Raw genomic sequence first — 19,165 nt, 5'->3', positions numbered from 1 at the left:
CATTAGCCAGATTGTATCTAATTTAGCAGTTTTACTTCAGGCTTTCATCTTTGGCAATCTCCTTTGAACAGCATTATCATCCTGCCAGTCCCTTCACTGAGTTGAACAGAACTTTTGCATCTGCTCTTATGTATTTGAATAAGAATTATGTATTTAACACATGCAAAATTTTGTTTTGACACAATAAAACAAAATATCATTTGATTCTTCCCTGAAACACAGAAAAGCACAAACTTGAAGCATTGGTGTGGCTTAGGCTAATTTTCCAGATATTGTTAATAAAATTCATGTAGGGATCTTCACAGAGCCAAGAATTCTCTCTTTCAGGCCTACATATTCAGCATCTTCAAGGAGGAGGCCTGTTATTCTGTGTTCTGTTTTGTTTTGATTTTTAATACTCACCAGAGAATATTTTTTCACTGCTTTTTAGAGAGAGTAAACCGGAGGGAGAGGGAGAAGGAGAGGGAGAGGAAGACAGGGAGGGAGAGGGAGAGGGCCTGCTTGCAGCTGAGGGCAGACCCTCACCAGCAGTCCCGCCTCTGGGCGTGAGCTGCAGAGGATACACCTTTTCTGACCACTCATTGGCTAAGCTCCCCATACGCTACTCGCAGAGTTCTTGGTAACTTGCCTAATAAGAATGCAAAAAGGTGATCTAGGGTTTTCTCACCTCACTCCTGGAGGAAAAAATGAAGGTCTGCTGCTGGAGGAGCTAAGAAATGTCATATCCTGCCCTAGCCGGTTTGGCTCAGTGGATAGAGCCTCAGCCTGCAGACTGCAGGGTCCAGGTTCGATTCTGATCAAGGGCATGTACCTAGGTTGCAGGCTCCACCCTGGCCAGGGCCGAGGTCAGGGATCATGCAGGAGGCAGCCAATTGCAGTGTCCCTCTCATATTGATGTTTGTCTCTGTCTTTCCCTCTCTCTTCTATGCTCTCTAAAAATCAATGGGAAAATCTCCTCAGGTGAGGATAAAAAAAAAAAAGAAAGAAAGGAAGAAAGAAATGTCATATCCTATGAAAGAGATAAATCCTTGAAAATGCCTAAAGAAAGTTGTCATTTTTTCGTGGTGAAGGGACTGGAGTCCAAGTTGATGAAAACACCTTGGCGGCTGCGGCGGCCAGCAGTGGCAGCAGCAGCAGAGTGATGGGGGTGGTGCCTTCCCTGATCAACCAGGTTGTCTCCTGCAGTGGGAGGCCTACTGACAGGGAGCAGGCCTAAGCCATCAGGAGGACATCCCCTGAGGGCTCCCAGACTGTGAGAGGGGACAGGGTGGGCTGAGGGACCCCCCTCCCCAGTGCACGAATTTTGTGCACTGGGCCCCTAGTTTCATAATAAATGTAAATCAAACTATTATGCAGTACGCCTTTAAACTTACACAGTGATGTATGCCAATTATTTCTCAATAAAATTGGAAGAAATAATAAGTTAACACTCTAATATGGACTATGGAAAGAACATTAAAAATACTTGACCCTGTCAAGGCATTTTGCTAAATTAATACATATTATTGTAATTTTTAATGTGTGGTTACTATGTAGTACTTAACCTCTGTGAATGTTGATCATTTCATACCAGTATAAAATTTTAAACTTTATAGCTTAAAATTTACTTAACATGAATTGAGAGACAGTTGCAGTGTATATGACTGGGAAGGGCTGATCTTTCTCCCTATTTCTTAGATCATCACTATTCAGTTTACTAGTCCAAGTAAGGGAGATAGATCCTTCTGAGAATTGCCTCTAAAGGAATAATTTCACAGAAGCAAGTTCAGCTTCCTACACAGGCATAGTACTTAAAGGCCCCTCTGTCCAATTATATCTGCCTCACTGGCCATGTGAGAATTCCCCAGTGTGCACTTCTTTAGAGATGAAAATGAAAATGTTTCGTGGATGTTTGAGAATGATAGTGGCAAATGGAAAAAGATCCAAAGACAAGTGATCTTTTTCATGAGAGTCTAAGAAATATATCATATGAGGAATAATTAAAAGAACTATGATATTAATAATGGGCAAAATAGAAGAATTTTCATGGTAGAAGCTATTTCTCTTCCAACCTAGGAAAGGCTGCCATGAGAGAGAATGTGACATACTAATTCTAGGTAGTTATAAGGGCAGGAACAGGAACAGTGGCTAGAAATCACAGGGTATCCAATGTAAATACATATATTTAAAATATTTTACAATTTCAGTGATCCAAATGAAATGAATAAGGAGATAAGTACCCCTGTCGAAATGGAATACTTATGCATTGGTTAGAAACCATATACTAGGAATAATGGAGAAAATCCTATATAATAAAGAGCTAATCTGCTAATTAGACCAAACAACAAAACAACCATCTCAATGACCTTCTGGACGACCGTCCGGATGACCTTCTGGACTAAACCGGGGCTGCGAGGACCGACCGAGGCTGTGAGGGCCAGCCGAGGCTTCAAGGGACTGTGAGGGCCAAACCTCTTGCACGAATTTCGTGCATTGGGCCTCTAGTTAAGTTAATAAATAAGTCAACAAATGTGTGTGTGTGTGTGTGTGTGTGTGTGTGTGTGTGTGTATAAAAGCCTAAGCGACTGGCCAACTTGCTGACCGGCCAGTAGCTATGACCCACAATGACCACCAGGGGTCAGACGCTCAACCCACAGGCATGGAAACATGGAAGACTAATGAATCTCAGAGGGGAGGGGGGAAAGGGGAGGGCGGGAAGAGATTAACCAAAGATCTTATATGCATACTAGAGGCCCAGTGCATGGATTCATGCACCAGTGGGGTCACTCGGCCTGGCCTGCAGGGATTGGGCTGAAACTGGCCCAGTGCATGGATTCATGCACCAGTGGGGTCGCTCAACCTGGCCTGCAGAGATGGGGCCGAAACTGGCCCAGTGCATGGATTTGGGCACCAGTGGGGTCCCTTGGCCTGGCTGTATGGATCGGGCTGAAACTGGCTCTCTGCCATCCCCCAAGGGGTCTTGGATTGTGAGAGGGCACAGACCAGGCCAAGGAACCCCACTGGTGCACGAATCTGTGCACTGGGCCTCTAGTCTGAAGATTAAGATTTTGGAATTTCAAATTTCTATTGTTTTGTATACCTAAAGTATCAATGAGATATTATAGACTTTAAAAATTATTATGTACCTATTTTGTGCTAGGCACTAAGATGTGTTATTATCTCATTTTATTTCTAAAATAAATTATACTAAGGAAAAAGAACTATACTAGTAGGTGTGATCATTCTCTTAATACATAGCTAGTAAAGTGACAGAACCAGAAACTGAAATCAACTCTTTCTGACTCACAAAGCTCATGTTTCAGCCAATTCACCCCAGGCCACAGGTGAGGGTCATTCTCCAGAGATGATGCTGAGAGCATACAGTTCAGTAAAAAATGTGACCTGAGATAGGAATGAATGCCTTCACTGTGGAGGGCTTAGAAAATAAAGAGCTGAAACTGGAAGAGCATCTTCATGACCTTGCTTTCAGAACCACTTGTAAGTCATGGGCAATTCTTAGTCACTGAGTTTGCAGAATATCTCTCATTCCATTTCATTTTAAGGATCGCTCTCCAATTTCAGATTTACTATTATGGAAGCAAAGTAAATGAAGACTCCCAAATACCTTGATTCTGGGTGTATCCTTGCCTTCCAAAAGAAGTCACTCTCTTCCGGAAAAAAATAAAGGCACCCATCAAAATAATTACTTTTTAAAGGAACAATGAAGGAGGGGAAATCATACCTTTTGCTTCGTGCTTGATTTCAGGCCAACTTGAGAGTGACTCTTGGACTAGAGGAAAAAGAGAAAGAAATTTATGAAGAACACAGTATAACTTATTTCGATGCCATTTCTTCTGGAAGATATTAGTTTAAAGTTAGAAATCCCTTCCCCTAATCTTCCTTCTCAGCCTCTAGAAATCTAAGAATAGAATCTCAGCAAGGACTCTAGTGCTGAATTTTACATACTGAATGAGAGACTGTTTAAGTCCAGGAGCTGAGAGTGCAAAGATGCACCTACACTTTGTCAATGCCGTGCTCATATTTACCGACTCAGCATCTTCTTAGAGGACACTGGCAGAAACCAAAAACTGCAAATATAAGGAAATACTTCCAGCTATAATAAGGCAAAGGGGGAAAAGGAGGTAATAAATAAAAGAAGAGGTAAGGAAGAAAGAAGAAAGGAAAGAAACAAATGCTCTATAAGTTAGAAAATGAGAAAATAGGAACAGAATGAAAGAGCATGTTTGACAAGATTCCCAAGTGTCTTTCTATAGGGAGGATTTTAATCTTGCTCATTTAAATATATTTTCATTAGATTAAAACAAATCTCTCAAAAACATTAGTTCTTATAGAGGGTTTTTTTATTTCCCAGTTTTATTCATGATTATCTAATCTTATATGGAATTAGGAAATATAAAACTAGTATTAATCTATGCATGAGAAGAATTTGGTATAGAATCCTATATAATAAAGGCCTAACATGCAAATCGACAAAACGCTGGAATGACTGGTGGAACAACCAGTTGCTATGATGTGCATTGACCACCAGGGGGAAGACACTCAATGCAGGAGCTGCCCCCTCCAATCATCCCGTCAGTTGCCCCACAGATCAGCCCTGTTCGCCAGCCAGGCCTAGGGACCCTACCCATTCACGAATTTCATGCACCAGGCCTCTAGTACCATTATAACTTTTCTCCCAACAAGAAATAAGGAAAAGTCAAGCTTACCAAGTTTGGCATTCAGATAGTGAATATAACTCACTTTAAGTGCTTAGCATGAATCAAAGTTAACTCATCCAACTACTATTTGTAGCTAGAAAAATGTCTCCCTAAGTCAGGAACCCTCAAATTGTTCAGTCCCACGATCCTCTTGTACTCTTAGAAATTATTGGCCCCCAAAGAGCTTTTGTTTATGTGGGTTATATCCATTGATACTCACTATTAAGAATTAGAACAGATTTTTTTTCATTTTTCAAAAAAATGTTAAATATTTTTTCTATTATAGTTTACATTCAATATTATATTAGTTTCAAGTGTACAGCATACTGGCTAGACAATGATATACTTTACAAAGTATTTCCCCTGATATTTCCAGTACCCAACTGGCACCAAACATAGTTATTACAGTACTACTGACTATATTTCCTATGCAGTGCTTTACACCCTCATGACTATTTTGTAACTACCAATCTATGCTTCTCAACCCCTTCACCTTTTTCACCCAGTCCCCAAAACCCTTCCCCTCTGGCAACCATCAGTCTGTTCTCTGTTTCTAAGAGTCTATTCCTGTTTTGTTTGTTCATGTATATCGTTCTTTAGATTCCACATATAAGTAAAATCACATGGCACTTGTCTTTCTACGACTGACTTATTTCACTTAGCATAAAACCATCTAGGTCCATCCATGCTGTTGCAAATAGTAAAATTTTGTTCTGTTTTATTGCCGAGTAATATTCCATTGTATGAATAGTTTTCTTATCCACTCATCTACTGTTGGTCATTCGGGCTACTTACATAGCTTTACTATCTATACTAATAATAGAGAAATATGCAAATTGTCCAAGATACCATAATAGTAACAGTAACGACCAAACAGCAGGCTGCGTGGGGCGACCAGGCCGGCAGGGGGGTTAGTGAGGGACGACCAAATGACTGAACAGCAGGCAGTGTGGGGAGACCAGGCCAGCAGGGGGGTTAGTGAGGGACAACCAAACGACTGAACAGTAGGCTGCATGGGGTGACCAGGCCGGTGCAGAGGGCAGTTGGGGCAACCAGGCTGGTAGGGGGGGCATTTGGGTTGAGGCAATCAGGCTGGCAGGGGAGGGCAGTTGTGGGTGATCAGGCCATCAGGGGAGGGCAGTTGGGGGTGACCAGGCTGGCAGGGGAGGGGCAGTTGGGGGCGATCAGGCCAGCTGGGGGGTCAGTTAGGGGAGATCAGGCCAGCAGGCAGGTGAGCAGTTAGGAGTCAGCAGTCCTGGATTGTGAGAGGGATATCCAACTGCCAGTTTAGGCCCGATCCCTGAGATCGGGCCTAAACCCGCAGTCAGACATCCCCCGAGGGGTCCCGAATTGGAGAGGGTGCAGGCTGGGCTGAGGGGACTCCCCCGCCCCATGCACCAGACCTCTAGTTATAAATAATGCTGCAATGAATATAGGAGTACATATATTCTTTTGAATTAGTGTTTCGGGTTTCTTTGGATAAATTCTGAGAAATGGAATCGCTGGATCATAAGGCAGTTCAATTTATAATTTTTTTCAGATAACTCCATAATGTTTTCCACAGTGGCTGTAACAGTCTGCATTCCCACTAACAGTGCACAAAGGTTCCCTTTTCTCCATATCCTCACCAACACTTGTTTGTTGTTTATTGATAATAGCCATTCTGACAGGTGTGAGGTGATACTTCATTGTCATTTTAATTTGCATTTCTCTGATGATTAGTGACTTTGCATATCTTTAGAACTGAGAAAAATTTTTAAATATGTATGTATTCATTTTTTAAAAGTAATAATGAAACATTACATGTTAAATAACATATTTCTATATATTTTATGTTTATTCCTAAACACAAAAATATTAGAGAAGATGCCATATTTTTCAAATATAAGGAGTTCCAAAATATGTATACACATACTTTTTGATAGCTCAATTGATATTTTTTTATTTTTAGATTCAACCCAGTGGAATTAATAATTATACAAAGTGTGTATACATTTGGGGGGGACACTCTGTATTTGTAACTCCAATGTTTAGCTTAAATAGAAGATAGCTGGATCCTCATATCTGCTTTTGCATTTAACCTATTTTGCTATGATATGCTTTGGGTTAAAGTAAATGAGGAAAATTCAGCCTCATTCAGATATGTAGTTGGAAAAGTAGAGTATTTGTAATAATCCTTTTGGATAATTTTGAATATTTTTCTCTGATAATATACCAAAACCTTACAATTGGTAGTTTCCTAAATGAACTTCTTATACTCTATTAGATAAAAACTTGTTGGTCTACCTTTCACTTTGAATGGATCTTTTACTCATGCATGATTTTATAATATTCTGCACTGGCCAATTGGATATTAGTGGATTATGGTGGTTTTCCAAATATTGACACATTTAATTACATAATATTTTTTAACTTTTATTTATTGATTTTAGAGAAAGAGAGGAAGGGAGAAACATTGATTTGTTTTTCCACTTAATTATGCATTTATTTCTTGATTCTTTTATGAGTCCTATCTGGGGATTGAACCCCCAACCTTGGTGTATTGGAATGATGCTCTAACCAACTGAGCTACCCAGCCATAGCTATATCATATTTTAAAGGCACATCTATTAATCACCAACCTCACCAAAAAAATCCTTCAACAGCTGGTAAGCTATCAAGCTCATAGTAACAGATACAAGTTTTCCAAAATTCTAATTTTACTTGAAAGCTTGAATTCTATTATTAGCAACAAATACTGTCAGTTGCTTTCCTTGAAGCAATAGACTCACTTCATTCATTTTTGCAAACATATCTGCCAGCTACATAAGTGTGAATAATCGTATTTCATCTATCACTTGTTCTTTGAAGTTAAAATGGTGTTTCATGAAAAAAAGAGGCTAGTTTGGTTGATAATTCAATCACAGAAGTGCTTTTCTTCCAAATAGCTACTGAATGTTTATGTACAGAAGTGCTTTGTGCATACTTCCCATTTTGGCAAATAGAATCCTAAAAAGTTGTGTGTTCCGGGGTTAAGATTTAGTAAACAATAATTTTTACTATTTCATCAAGGGCACTTTTAAGCGAAACTGGCATTTTTTTTTCTGCAATGCAAATGCACAGTGGTAAAATTATAAGGTCTACTAGTACACCTTGGTGCTACTCCCTCAATTCATGCTGAAACACCAACAGTTTTCACCACCATTGCTCTTGCACAATCAGTTCAGATGTCATCCAGTAAAAATACATACATACATACATACATACATACATAAATGCAAAGAACATCTTAATATTTATTATGAAAGGAGTTTTGGCTTCTCACATTCCTTTCAAGAACCACTGCTCATAATCATTTAAAGCAGTTGAGCCAATAGTCATTAGACTCTCCTATATTCATAGATATGGAGCTTAGGAGGAACAGAGTCAATGAAAAAGCAAGTTATCATTGTCCCTGCTTCATTCCCACTGCCTTAGAGGAGAGAGACCGAGACACCGATCAGGAGGAGGCTTCTTTCTGTTGGACAGAAGCTGGGATGGGTAAAGGAACTTTGTAAGAAATCTGAAATGTTCATCTTTCACTTATTCATAGTGTTTTGAGATCCATTTAGACTGTTATGGGCTGAATTGTTTACACACACACACACACACACACACACACACACACACACAAAATTCATGTGTTAAAGTCTTAACTACCAGAGCCTTAGAAGGTGACGGTATTTGGAGATAGAAAGATAGGGCCTTTAAAGAGGTAAATAGTTAAAAATGAAGTTGTATTGATGGGCCCTAACCCAATATGACTAGTGTCTTTATAAGAAAAGGAGATTAAGACACAAACAGCACACATACATGAGGGAAAAGCCATGTGAAGATAGAGAGGACAGCCATCTGCAAGCCAAGGACAGAGACCTCACCAGAAACCAACCCTGTGACACTGCTCTTGGACTTCCAGCCGGCAGAACTGTGAGAAAATCAATTTAGGTTGTTTAAGCCACCAGTTTGTGGCATTTTATTTTTGTGGCCCTAGCAAACTAATATATAGAGCCCAATGAATCTACCTCAAAGAAGTCAAGGATCTAAAAAATGAAGGTTCAGTAAAACCAACTCCTGAATAAAAGGGGCAATTACCACCATACTCATTGTCAATCACATATGTCCCAAGGAAGATTGTCTGGATCAGTGGTTCTCAAACTTTAGAGTTCATGAAGATCATTTAGGGGGCTGTTAGCCATGCAATTTACCAAACCTCCAACCCCAGAAATTCTAAGTCGGGAGGTCTAGAGGGGCTGCCAGGAATGTGCATGTTAATACCTGTTTTTTTCCAGGGAATTCAAATATATTTTTTGGTGTCCCAAAAAAATGTATATACACTTTAGCAGCTGATAGCTCAATTTTTAAAATAATATATATTTTAATAAATACTGCCTTTATAATTATTCAAAGTGTGTGTACACATTTTTGGGACATGCTATATATGTAGATAAATTACAATTTGAGGACCACTTGCCTGACAGAGACAATGGTAACGTGGGCTGAGAAGTAGGAAAATACAAAAACAGATACTAATTCTCTCTCTCTCTCTTTCTTATTGAAGAATCCACATAATGAACCTCATTTCCCTTTTCCTTTTAAATGACTGGTGTTAAAATTCTTTATTTGATTGAACCAGTGGGTGAGCCAGGGAAATGGGCTGAATGTTGGCAAATTACGAAAGGTAGTCCAAAAGCAGATCTGTTAGTTATTTAACCTCCCTAATTAAAACACGTAACCACACAAATTTTGTATTTACATTTTTAGAAATTCAGTTGGACTTCAATACAACTTTAAGTGCCATAAATATCCATGGATGTAGCCTTTGTACTTCTCTCAAAGTCATGATAGCAAATATGACCTAAAGGACAACAGTTACACTTATAAAGGAGATTAAAACAGTTATTAATTTTATGTCTTAATTTGACTGGGCTAAGGGGATGCCCAGATATCTGGTAAAACATTATTTTTGGATGTGTCTGTGAGGGTGTTTCCAGAGGAGATTAGCATTTGAATCAGTAGACTGAGTAAAGAGATTCAACCTCCACATTGTGGATGGGCATTATCCAATCCTTTCTTAGGGGCTCCCAATGGAACCAAAAGGGGAAAGAAGGGAAAATGATTTCTCTTGCTTCTGGAGTTGGGATGTCCATCATTTCCTGCCCTCAACATTGGAGCTCCTGGTTCTCAGATCTTTGGACTCCAAACTAATGCCAGCAGTCCCCCTGTTCTCAGGCCTTCAGACTCAGGCTGAATTATATCACCAACTGTTCCTAGCTCTCAAGCTTGCAGACAGCAGATAGCAGGACTTCTCGGCTTCCATAACCTTTTGGGCCAATCTTATAATAAATCTCCTCATATATATGTTATGGTTCTATTTCTCTGGAGAAGCTCGACTAATGCAATAGTCAATCCAATTCTAGAGAAATGCCATTTGCATTTGACATTCAATGAGTTATTAGATCTCTCCTGATAAATGTCTTATCTAGACAGAACGGAGGTTGGGCCTAGTCAAAGGTCACCTGCATCTTACATATCATGCTATACATTTGGTCTCCCACTTACAAACTGTGGCCTTCTAAAAACGTATTTCATTAATTAGGTGTTAAGGACTTAGAGCTTTTTTTCCCCACAGAAATAATTTTAAGCTCTGATATGACTGAAATGCTATGCAATTTCAAGAAAACGAGATACTTTCACAATACTAACAATTATACAAAGCAGAAAAATAATAAAATCAACTAAGAAAAAATTTTTGCTTTTTTCCATGTGTCTTGAACAATAGTGTGAATCAAAAAGCAGTTTGAATTTGAAGAGGATGGAGACTAAGGTAGGAATTCTGGAATTCTGAAGAGGTCTTGTTAAAATTTTCAAGACATGGCATTTACTGCTAATATGTCTGATGTCCTACCCCTCCCCTCCCAAGCAGATGGTTTTGCTTTTCTTAATTCAAGTGCATCCCCTGTATTACTCTGCTCTTTAGCAGCTATAAATAGGTCACTTAGGACCACTAAGTAATGAAGAATAGCAGGAGAACAAAGTAAGTTGTTAAGCAGCTCTCTGTGGCAGGGCACACTGCACCCAGGCCAGCTCTTACTGGACTGACTGTTGCCTATGTCCCAGCTTGAAAAACACAGAAATGGTGGGGAGATAATCAAAAGGGAAAAAAAACTGTTTTTCTCAAACATATCTGTACAAATTAGAAAAAGAAAGGAAAGCCCTAGCTGGTTTGGCTCAATGGATAAAGTGTTGGCCTGCGGACTGAAGGGTCCCAGGTACGATTCCGGCCAACGGCACATGCCTGGGTTGCGGGCTCAATCCCCAAAAGGGAGCATGCAGGAGGCAGCCAATCAATGATTCTCATCATTGATGTTTCTATTTCTCTCTCCCTCTCCCTTCCTATCTAAAATCAATAAAATATTTTTTTTAAAAAAAAAGAAAGAAAGGAAAGGCAGGGTACGAGATAAAAATAAAGAAGAAACTAAGCTCTGGCCAGTATGGCTAAGTTGGTTGAGCATCATCCCATGCACCAAAAGGTTGCTGGTTCAATTCCCGGTCAGGGCACATGCCCGGGTTACAGACTCAATCCCTAATAAGGGGTGTGCAGGGGGCAGCAGATCCATGTTCCAGTTTCACACCAATGTTTTTCTCTCTCTCCTTCTCCCTTCCCTCTCTCTAAAATAAAAAATCAATAAAAATATTTTTAAAATAATAAACTAAAATAAAAATAATAAACAACATCAACAACTCACATTTTTAAGCACTTACAATAGGTTCCCACCATACCACCCAACAAAGTTTCACATGATCCTCACAACCTGGCTATGAGGTCAATATAATTGTATTATCTCAGGTTTATAGATGGGAAGACTGAGATATAGAAAGCAAAATAATTTGCCCAACGTCATACTGCTGGTAGATAAGTGAGAGAACCAAGACTTAAACAGTCCTGATTCAAAGCCCAGTGACTTAAGCCCTATAAGACGTATATGAGAAAATTTGCCCATGGAAAAATGAGCAGAGTTCAGAGTAATGAAAATCAGAGAATACACAGCAACTGTGTTGCATGAATAATAGCTTCAAGGGAAAGAAAGGAAGTTATGGAAAAGAGGTGGCTGATCAGAAATTCCCCAAAGTCAGACTTGGGCTGGGCTCTGTAGCCAAGGACCCCCACCACTGTTCTCTGGAGGCAGCAAATGGCAAGAGGGGGAGGAGAGCAGAGTGGCTTTGCAGTGAGGCAGGTAGGGGAGGGTTCTTATGTCACTGGCACCACAAATGCAAGAAGCGTTCACAAATCCGGTGTGTCTAACTTGGGAAATGCCTGCATGGTACGTTATTGCAGGCTTCAAGACGTCTGCATAAAAATAGCCCACCTAACAAGCTACCCCTCCATCCCCACATACACATACATACAAAAAAAAAGAGGCAGGAGCAAACTTTATTTTAAAAATTCATGACTTTCTTCTATAATCAAATTATACCAAGCTGCCTTGGAACTCTGGCCTTAACTATTATAAGTCAGCATTAATTAAGAGTGCTTTCTGAAAAGTTACTCCAAATCTGAAAATAGCAAGGGGTGAGTGTGATTATGTTTTCCAGGCCTATTTATGAAAATGAGCACTCTGCCACCTGAGCCCGAAGTTGTGATCGAATGCATTGCATGCAGGACTTTAATAGAAACCAAAAGAGAATGTGAGTGACCTCTCCCAGCAAATACCACCCATTTTTCCCACCAGTGAGCCTGCCCTCATCAGAAAGGGCAGTCTACAATTCCTCTGCTCCTTTCAGCAGAATGAGGAAATATTTCCGTTTGCTCTACCAGCATCAAAAATTCTATTTAAACCCCAGGATGAAGCTGACAAGGAGACCTCTTAAGTATGGGCTCCAATATGAGTTCCCTTAATTAGAGCTTCAGGGTAATTGAATGATTAGCAACCCGATAACTCCTGGGAGTGCTTGCCCGCTCTCTTAGCAGGCTGTACCCTGAAGTGTCACCCCATGTTCAGAGGCTGGAACAAGGGACACCTCTGAGCTGATGTGACATTAAGAAAGCCTCCCACGTCATGTGCTTGTCTGGGCTTGCTTTCCAGGACAACACAAGAAGAAATGGCTGAAGTGGAAAGGTTCCAGAAACAGGAGTGTCTGCCACCTCATGATCTGTCGGGTAATAGCAGTGCAGTCAAGACTGCACAGTAGTGAAAGAGGATACTCCCCTGACCTGTGCTTGTTTTGCAATCTGATCGTGTTTGGAAGAAATCAGGAAGGCATTTTAATTCAAAAGGCCTATGGTGCTCTGAATTGTAATTCTTTCATAAGGCAGGCCACCAGCTCCCGACTGATGGAAAGGGTAAGTACCGGACTCTCCAGCAGTATCTGGAGAGGAATATCTGCACACGTGACTGGGCTACTGAGCTGCTGTCAGGCCCCTCTAGATCCCCCTTCTCCAGTTTTATTCCCTACCCACCTTGGGTCCTACCTGTAGGGGAGATGTCTGGATGTTCTAATCTGGGAGCAGCAGTGGGTCAACATCAATTCCTGCTGGACATCTTCTGGGAGGCCACACCTTGCTCTTTACAGACCTCACAAAGGACTGAGGTCTTGTCCCACAGTATGAACGGTATCTGGCCTTAAAGTACTCACTGGCATCCTAAAGCAAATTACCTGCTTGTACACTTTAAATGCTGCATATTCTCCTGATGACAGTGGTGAAACCTAACACTATTGTGCTCTTCTAAGTGCCAGGGGCTTTACATATAGTATCTCATTTAATCCTCACTACAATCCTATAGTAGAGGTACCATTATTGTCACTCCCATAATAGAAAGGAACCAAAGTCCAGAGAACTTACCTGGTTTGCCCCAAATCAGTGTCTGCCAGAATCTGAACTCAGATAGCCTGTCTTCAAAGCTGTCTTTCTCTTTTTCTTTTATAATATCTCTGATTTTTAAATTTTTCAATTGCAGCAAAATACACATAACATAAAATTTAACATAGTACCTAATTTTTTTTAATACTCACCCGAAGATATGGGTGTGGTGTTTTTTTTTAATTGATTTTAGAGAGAGTGGAAGGGGAGAAAGAGAGAGAAACATCTATGTGAGAGAAACATTGATTGGTTGCTTCCCTGACCAGGATCGAACCTGCAGCCTAGGTATGTGCCCTGACTTGAAATCAAACCCACAACCTTTTGGTGTATGGCAGCGGTTCTCAACCTGTGGGTCTCGACCCCTTTGGGGGTCGAATGACCCTTTCACAGGGGTCGCCTAAGACCATCAGAAAACACATATATAATTACATATTGTTTTTGTGATTAATCACTATGCTTTAATTATGTTCAATTTGTAACAATGAAATTGGGGGTCACCACAACATGAGGAACTGTATTAAAGGGTCACGGCATTAGGAAGGTTGAGAACCACTGGTGTACAGGATAATGCTCCAACTAGCCTAACTACCTGGCCAAGACCAGAGTACCCATTTTTAAGTGTACAGTTTGGTGCTGTTAAGTGCATTCACAGTGCTGCGTTACCAATCTCCAGAACTTTCTCATCTTGCAAAACTTAAACTCTACGTATATGCATTAAACAATGCCCACTCCCACTTCCCACAGTCCCTGGCAACCATCATTCTTTCTGTCTTTATGAATTTGACTAATCTAGGAAACTCAGATAAGTAGAATCACACAGTATTTTGTTTTTTTGTACATTTTGCTTATCATAACTTCCTCAAGGTTCATTAATGTTGTAGCATACACAAGATTTCATTCCTTTTAAAGGTTGAATAATATTCCATTGTATGTATATACCACATTTTGCTTACACATTCACCTGTCGATGAACATGGGTTATTTCCAAAAGCTGCTCTTCTTAACCATGACACTTAATCATCTCCTATATACCTTGCTCTCTATGTTCAGATCCTCTTCTGGGACAGCCCCGTGAGCACTTAGGTGCTGGGGTCTGCCTACCTGCTTGTTCTTTCTTCCTACTGCCAGCTGGTGCCTCTACCTGGCCCACCCTTAGCACCTGTCTAGCCCTGGGGTGGGGGGAGGAGAGCTTTAGTCCTAAGCTCCAGGTTCTCCCTGTCTGCCCTAGTTGCCGGGTTCATTCACCTCTCCGTGCCAGCCGTTATGAACCGCATCAGCTGCAAAGAACCCGGTTTCTAAGGAGTGGTGCTCCCTGGCATACAAATTACTTGGGAGATGAATCCCTCCTATCTCTTTTGAACATTCCTCTCAGGCATGCCGCTGACTGAAGCCGGGAAGCGCCTATTACTATTAATAACACTACAGTAAGAGGGGAAGAAGGAGCTGTGCTGAAAATAAAACAATGATGAACTCAGCACACGAACAAGGCCAAGACAAATGACGATAATGTATTCTGGATCTGTATGTCTCTGAGGCTATTAATGTGCAGAAGTCTAATACTGAGCATTCTCTGAAAACACAATGCCACAAGGAAAACACTAAGAAAGGCCAGATATTTTTGCATGATAAACTTTGAGGTAAGGGTAATGTGTTAGAGTTCTCTATAGCTCTCTGAAGGAACATAGTAGGGATGTTTCAGGCTTAATTTGCTCTAGGATCCACTTGTTCATCTTTCTGGCAGTTTAGGGTATCCATAGAGCCCTCCTCTAATACTATATTTCAAGTAAATCCATTTTTCCCCATCAGCAAGAGAGGCAACTATTTTCTTTACCACCACAAACAAAGGAAGAGGATTAAAATTACTCAAAGAACATCAAGAAATTCACACACACATACACACACACACACACCCGACAAACACGTGTACTCCTCATCCTACATCCTTAAAAGAACTTTTGTATTTTATCTTTCAGTTCTGAAATCTCCTCCTCCTCTGTACCTTCTTCCCAGAAAATATGAAGAATAGTACAGCCCTGTGGTGTCAGAAGTGGTGGCTGATGGTCCCAAAAGGTCTTTTCATCTCCTTTACCCAGGTTCAAAGAGAGCCAGGACATGCACATGCACATGCACATGCACACGGACACCTCTCCTTGCCTACCAGACTGGAGGGTCTACACATTCATCCAGCCGTCCATGCATCCCCACATCTACAAGTAGTTACTGAACCCACTACGTGCCAGATGCTGTTGGAGACACAGTGCTGGACAGTCAGTACCATTACTACAAATCTCCATGTGCCATGAAGTCATCATTAAACCCTGTCTAAACCTCAAGCATGCAAAGTATACCTCCACTAAAGTTTGATACATTTTAAGGTTATTTACTTCATGCTGGACTGTAGTTCAAATTTTTCATTTTCCATTTGGTATATTTATTTTACTAGATGGCTTGGATTGAATTTCTCACCAAATTGCTAACTAGTCATCTCAACAATATTTATAGGGGGCAAAAACTGCCCTTTGCCATGTTTTATGTTACCTCTGGAATCATATAATTGATTGTTTTTATGTGAAAGGGCCATGGTTTTTGGAAATACTTCCAAATGACTCTCCTTTGAGGGTAATCTAGTTTCTTTCCCTGCTGTCCCTAGGAAGGGACAGCACAGTTAAGACTTTTCCACTACTCGCCCCCATGAAGACCGAGAGCAAGAGGATATTGGTTACAGGCATCTTTTTTACTTTTTACATGTGCAGTATAATATGAAACATACACACATAAGGAAAACAACAGAGGAATGATAGATTTTTCAATCTGTGGAGGCGTACTAAAATATTTTAGCTATTATAGCTTTTTGTGCTTTGAGATCTGAGAGGGATAGCATCTCAAAATACACTTTCAGATACCCTCAAAACAAACACACAAAAATATAACCACAGAATCATCTCTGACCTAACTTTTTATATGATGTCTCAGTAAATTTGCACACAAGCTTCTGTGCTGAGTTGAATTGTCACTGCTTTTAGTATTTGGACAGAATGTGACTATTGAACTGCTAGGAATTGTGGTTGTTTCTGGTGGGGGTAAGCAGGTGAGAAGGAATAAGGGGGACGGGGGCTCTTTCCCTTCAGAACATGAAGTTTCTTCCACTGCCTCTGTCCCAGAGGTCTCCCAGGTGCCAGACCTAAAGGTTTTTTCTCCAATGATCCTCCGATTGTTTTGACTTCTCCTTGACCCATATGTTTTAACAGGACTTTAACAAACTGCATTTATTAAGAAAGTGTTTGTCCTGTGTTGTTTTCTTTCAGTAAATGACATGGCACCTGCTGGCAGGAAAGAAGTAGGGTTGAAACCCTGAAATGTTACTGCAGTTGGCTTTTAATTGGAGTGAGGGCCTTTTCAAGGAACATTATTTATTCATTCATTGAATACTTATTTTGGGGGAAAACAGATTTTAATTGCTATTATATTATCTATAAATCACTGCAATTTGGGGAAATCTTTACATGATCCTCTCTGGGAGATATTTACTTTTAATGAACTTGGACAATTACACAGCTCTGACTGTTGGTTAGAAGAAGATGCAAGTATGAGGGGGCCTAGAATGGTGGAATCCTAGTTAGACAGGTAAAGATAGGAGCCCACCACAATGTCAGATATATAGGTGGTCAATAACTTCTACATAAGCAAGGAAGGTGTGCTTGCCAAGCTGGGATGACACGAATAAGGGCACAATGGGAGGAATAAATGCATATAATGACCCTGGGGAACAGCACGTCCAACAATTTCTCCATTAGGTTATGGAGAACAAAAGGAAGAGATAGACAAAGAGGGCAGTTTCAAACTCATAAGGACTCATGGATAATCTCACCTAAATTCTCTATTAGGGGCTCGTAACTATCTGGATTTGTTGTTGTTGTTGTTGTTGTTGTTCAATTCAATTCCATAAGCATTTACTGAGCATCTACACATGCCAGGCCTGTGCACTCAGGATGTAAACTTGAGTAAGTTTCTCTGAACTCAAGGGTCTCCTAGTCGAATAGTCAAACATGTAAACAAATGACTGCCAATCAATGCGGCAGATATTATCCCAGAATATGCAATGTCCTAGAATAAGAGCCAAAATGGAGGTGTGGGAAGACTTCTGGGAGGTGGTTATGCTTAGGCTGAGTTTGGAAGATAAACTGGCGTTATTAAAGCCTTGGGAGAAGTAAGGGGGGGCTTTAAGAGGGGTAAGGGGGCAGCGCCAGCAAGAAAGAGTGAAAAGGTGTGAGTACACAAGTCCAGGACTGCATGTGGGCAAGTCTGTCTGAAAAGTGAAGCTTGAGGAGTAAGGGCTGAATACATAGGAACAAAGAAATAGGCAGAGCTCTGGTTATTATTCAAGAGTCTGGACTTCACACCATAGATACTGGGAAGCCAGTGAAGACTTTTACATGGAAGCAATGGCATTCACATTCATTTATAGAAAGAAAACTCTAGTAGGACTGTGAGGTCTAGAGAGGAATTAGAAGAGTTGGTGGGATTTTACTCATGTTGTTTTTCTATTACTAGCATTAGTAGTAATGTGGGTTTTGCCCCATAGCAAATACCCTAAACTCAGTTTCTCTCCTAGCTGTGGCATGAAACAGGCACCTTGGACAGTGATGTCTGTGCTCAGTTTCCTCGCTGCAAAGCAAAGAAGCTCTCTAAGCTCCAGATGGTGATAATGCTCCAGGCCTTCTCTCTTACCCTCAAAGAAAGGCTGAGGTGTGAGAGGGGGAGCATTTCAGTCTTCATGTTGATTTTCATGGAAGGTAAGCTCATTTAAATGAGGCTGTTATCAAATTTATCAAAGATTTTCTTTTAAAGTTTTATCTAAGTCACAGGGAGGCTTAAAATTCCCAGAAAATTGTATTTATGTACTACATGTATTTGCATAGACTTTAAATTAAACTGCACTTATGAAAACCCTGTGGGTTCTTTGGATTAAATACTATATTTCAGTCCCACGAATGATGCCAGTGCACAGAGTGCACCCAGAGGAACATTCACTCTCCACTCGCTTATTCAACCTCCCGGTCCGAGCTCAGCCCAGTTTTATTAAAATCTCTATTAAGTGCAACTCAGTTATGATTAAATATTCTTCCTACTTTTTCAAAAAGAAGAATGCAACTAACTCTTGATAGCCTATGTCAACTGGGGACATGGATCACAGGGATAAATTAAATCCATAAATAATCCAGAACCTTCATTTAAGCCAAGAGCTGAATTCTCTCTCCTTCCCCCACAAACCTTTTCCAAGAGCCGCTATCAGACTATTCAAACTGACTTAAATCGGACTCCTTTGTGCAGAGTCAGCTCTAGATGAAATGGGGAGGAGATTACCTGCTACGCTCTATCCTCAGAACCCACACTGCCTCCCTACTCTACATCCCACTCATAGCAATCTTCCTAAATGCCAAATTGCAGTCTTATCTGAATGGCAGCATTCTGCAGCTCCAGACATTGCTAACACTCCCATTTTCCTGAATCTCTTCCCTTGGCTTCTTTCTCTACTCTCTGCTGTTTCTTCTCCTTCCTTGTCAATCATGCTATTTGGAGATAGCTTTTA

The 19,165-nt window shown here is 40.6% G+C and overlaps 1 protein-coding gene across 1 annotated transcript in view; it reads right to left on the bottom strand.

The window, feature by feature from the left end:
* The window catches only part of RASGEF1B (RasGEF domain family, member 1B), a 548,743-nt gene that overhangs the window by 450,909 nt on the left and 78,669 nt on the right, over positions 1–19,165 (bottom strand). Inside the window, exon 2 of the mRNA XM_005857414.2 lies at positions 3,722–3,769. Within this exon, the coding sequence (XP_005857476.1) occupies positions 3,722–3,769 (48 nt within the window). The remainder of the gene's footprint in view (positions 1–3,721; positions 3,770–19,165) is intronic.

This window comes from Myotis brandtii, unplaced genomic scaffold (genome assembly GCF_000412655.1).
Source record: "Myotis brandtii unplaced genomic scaffold, ASM41265v1 scaffold111, whole genome shotgun sequence".
NCBI lineage: Eukaryota > Metazoa > Chordata > Mammalia > Chiroptera > Vespertilionidae > Myotis > Myotis brandtii.
Note: the sequence above shows the minus strand (reverse complement) of the source record. Positions and strands in the feature narration are given on the sequence as shown.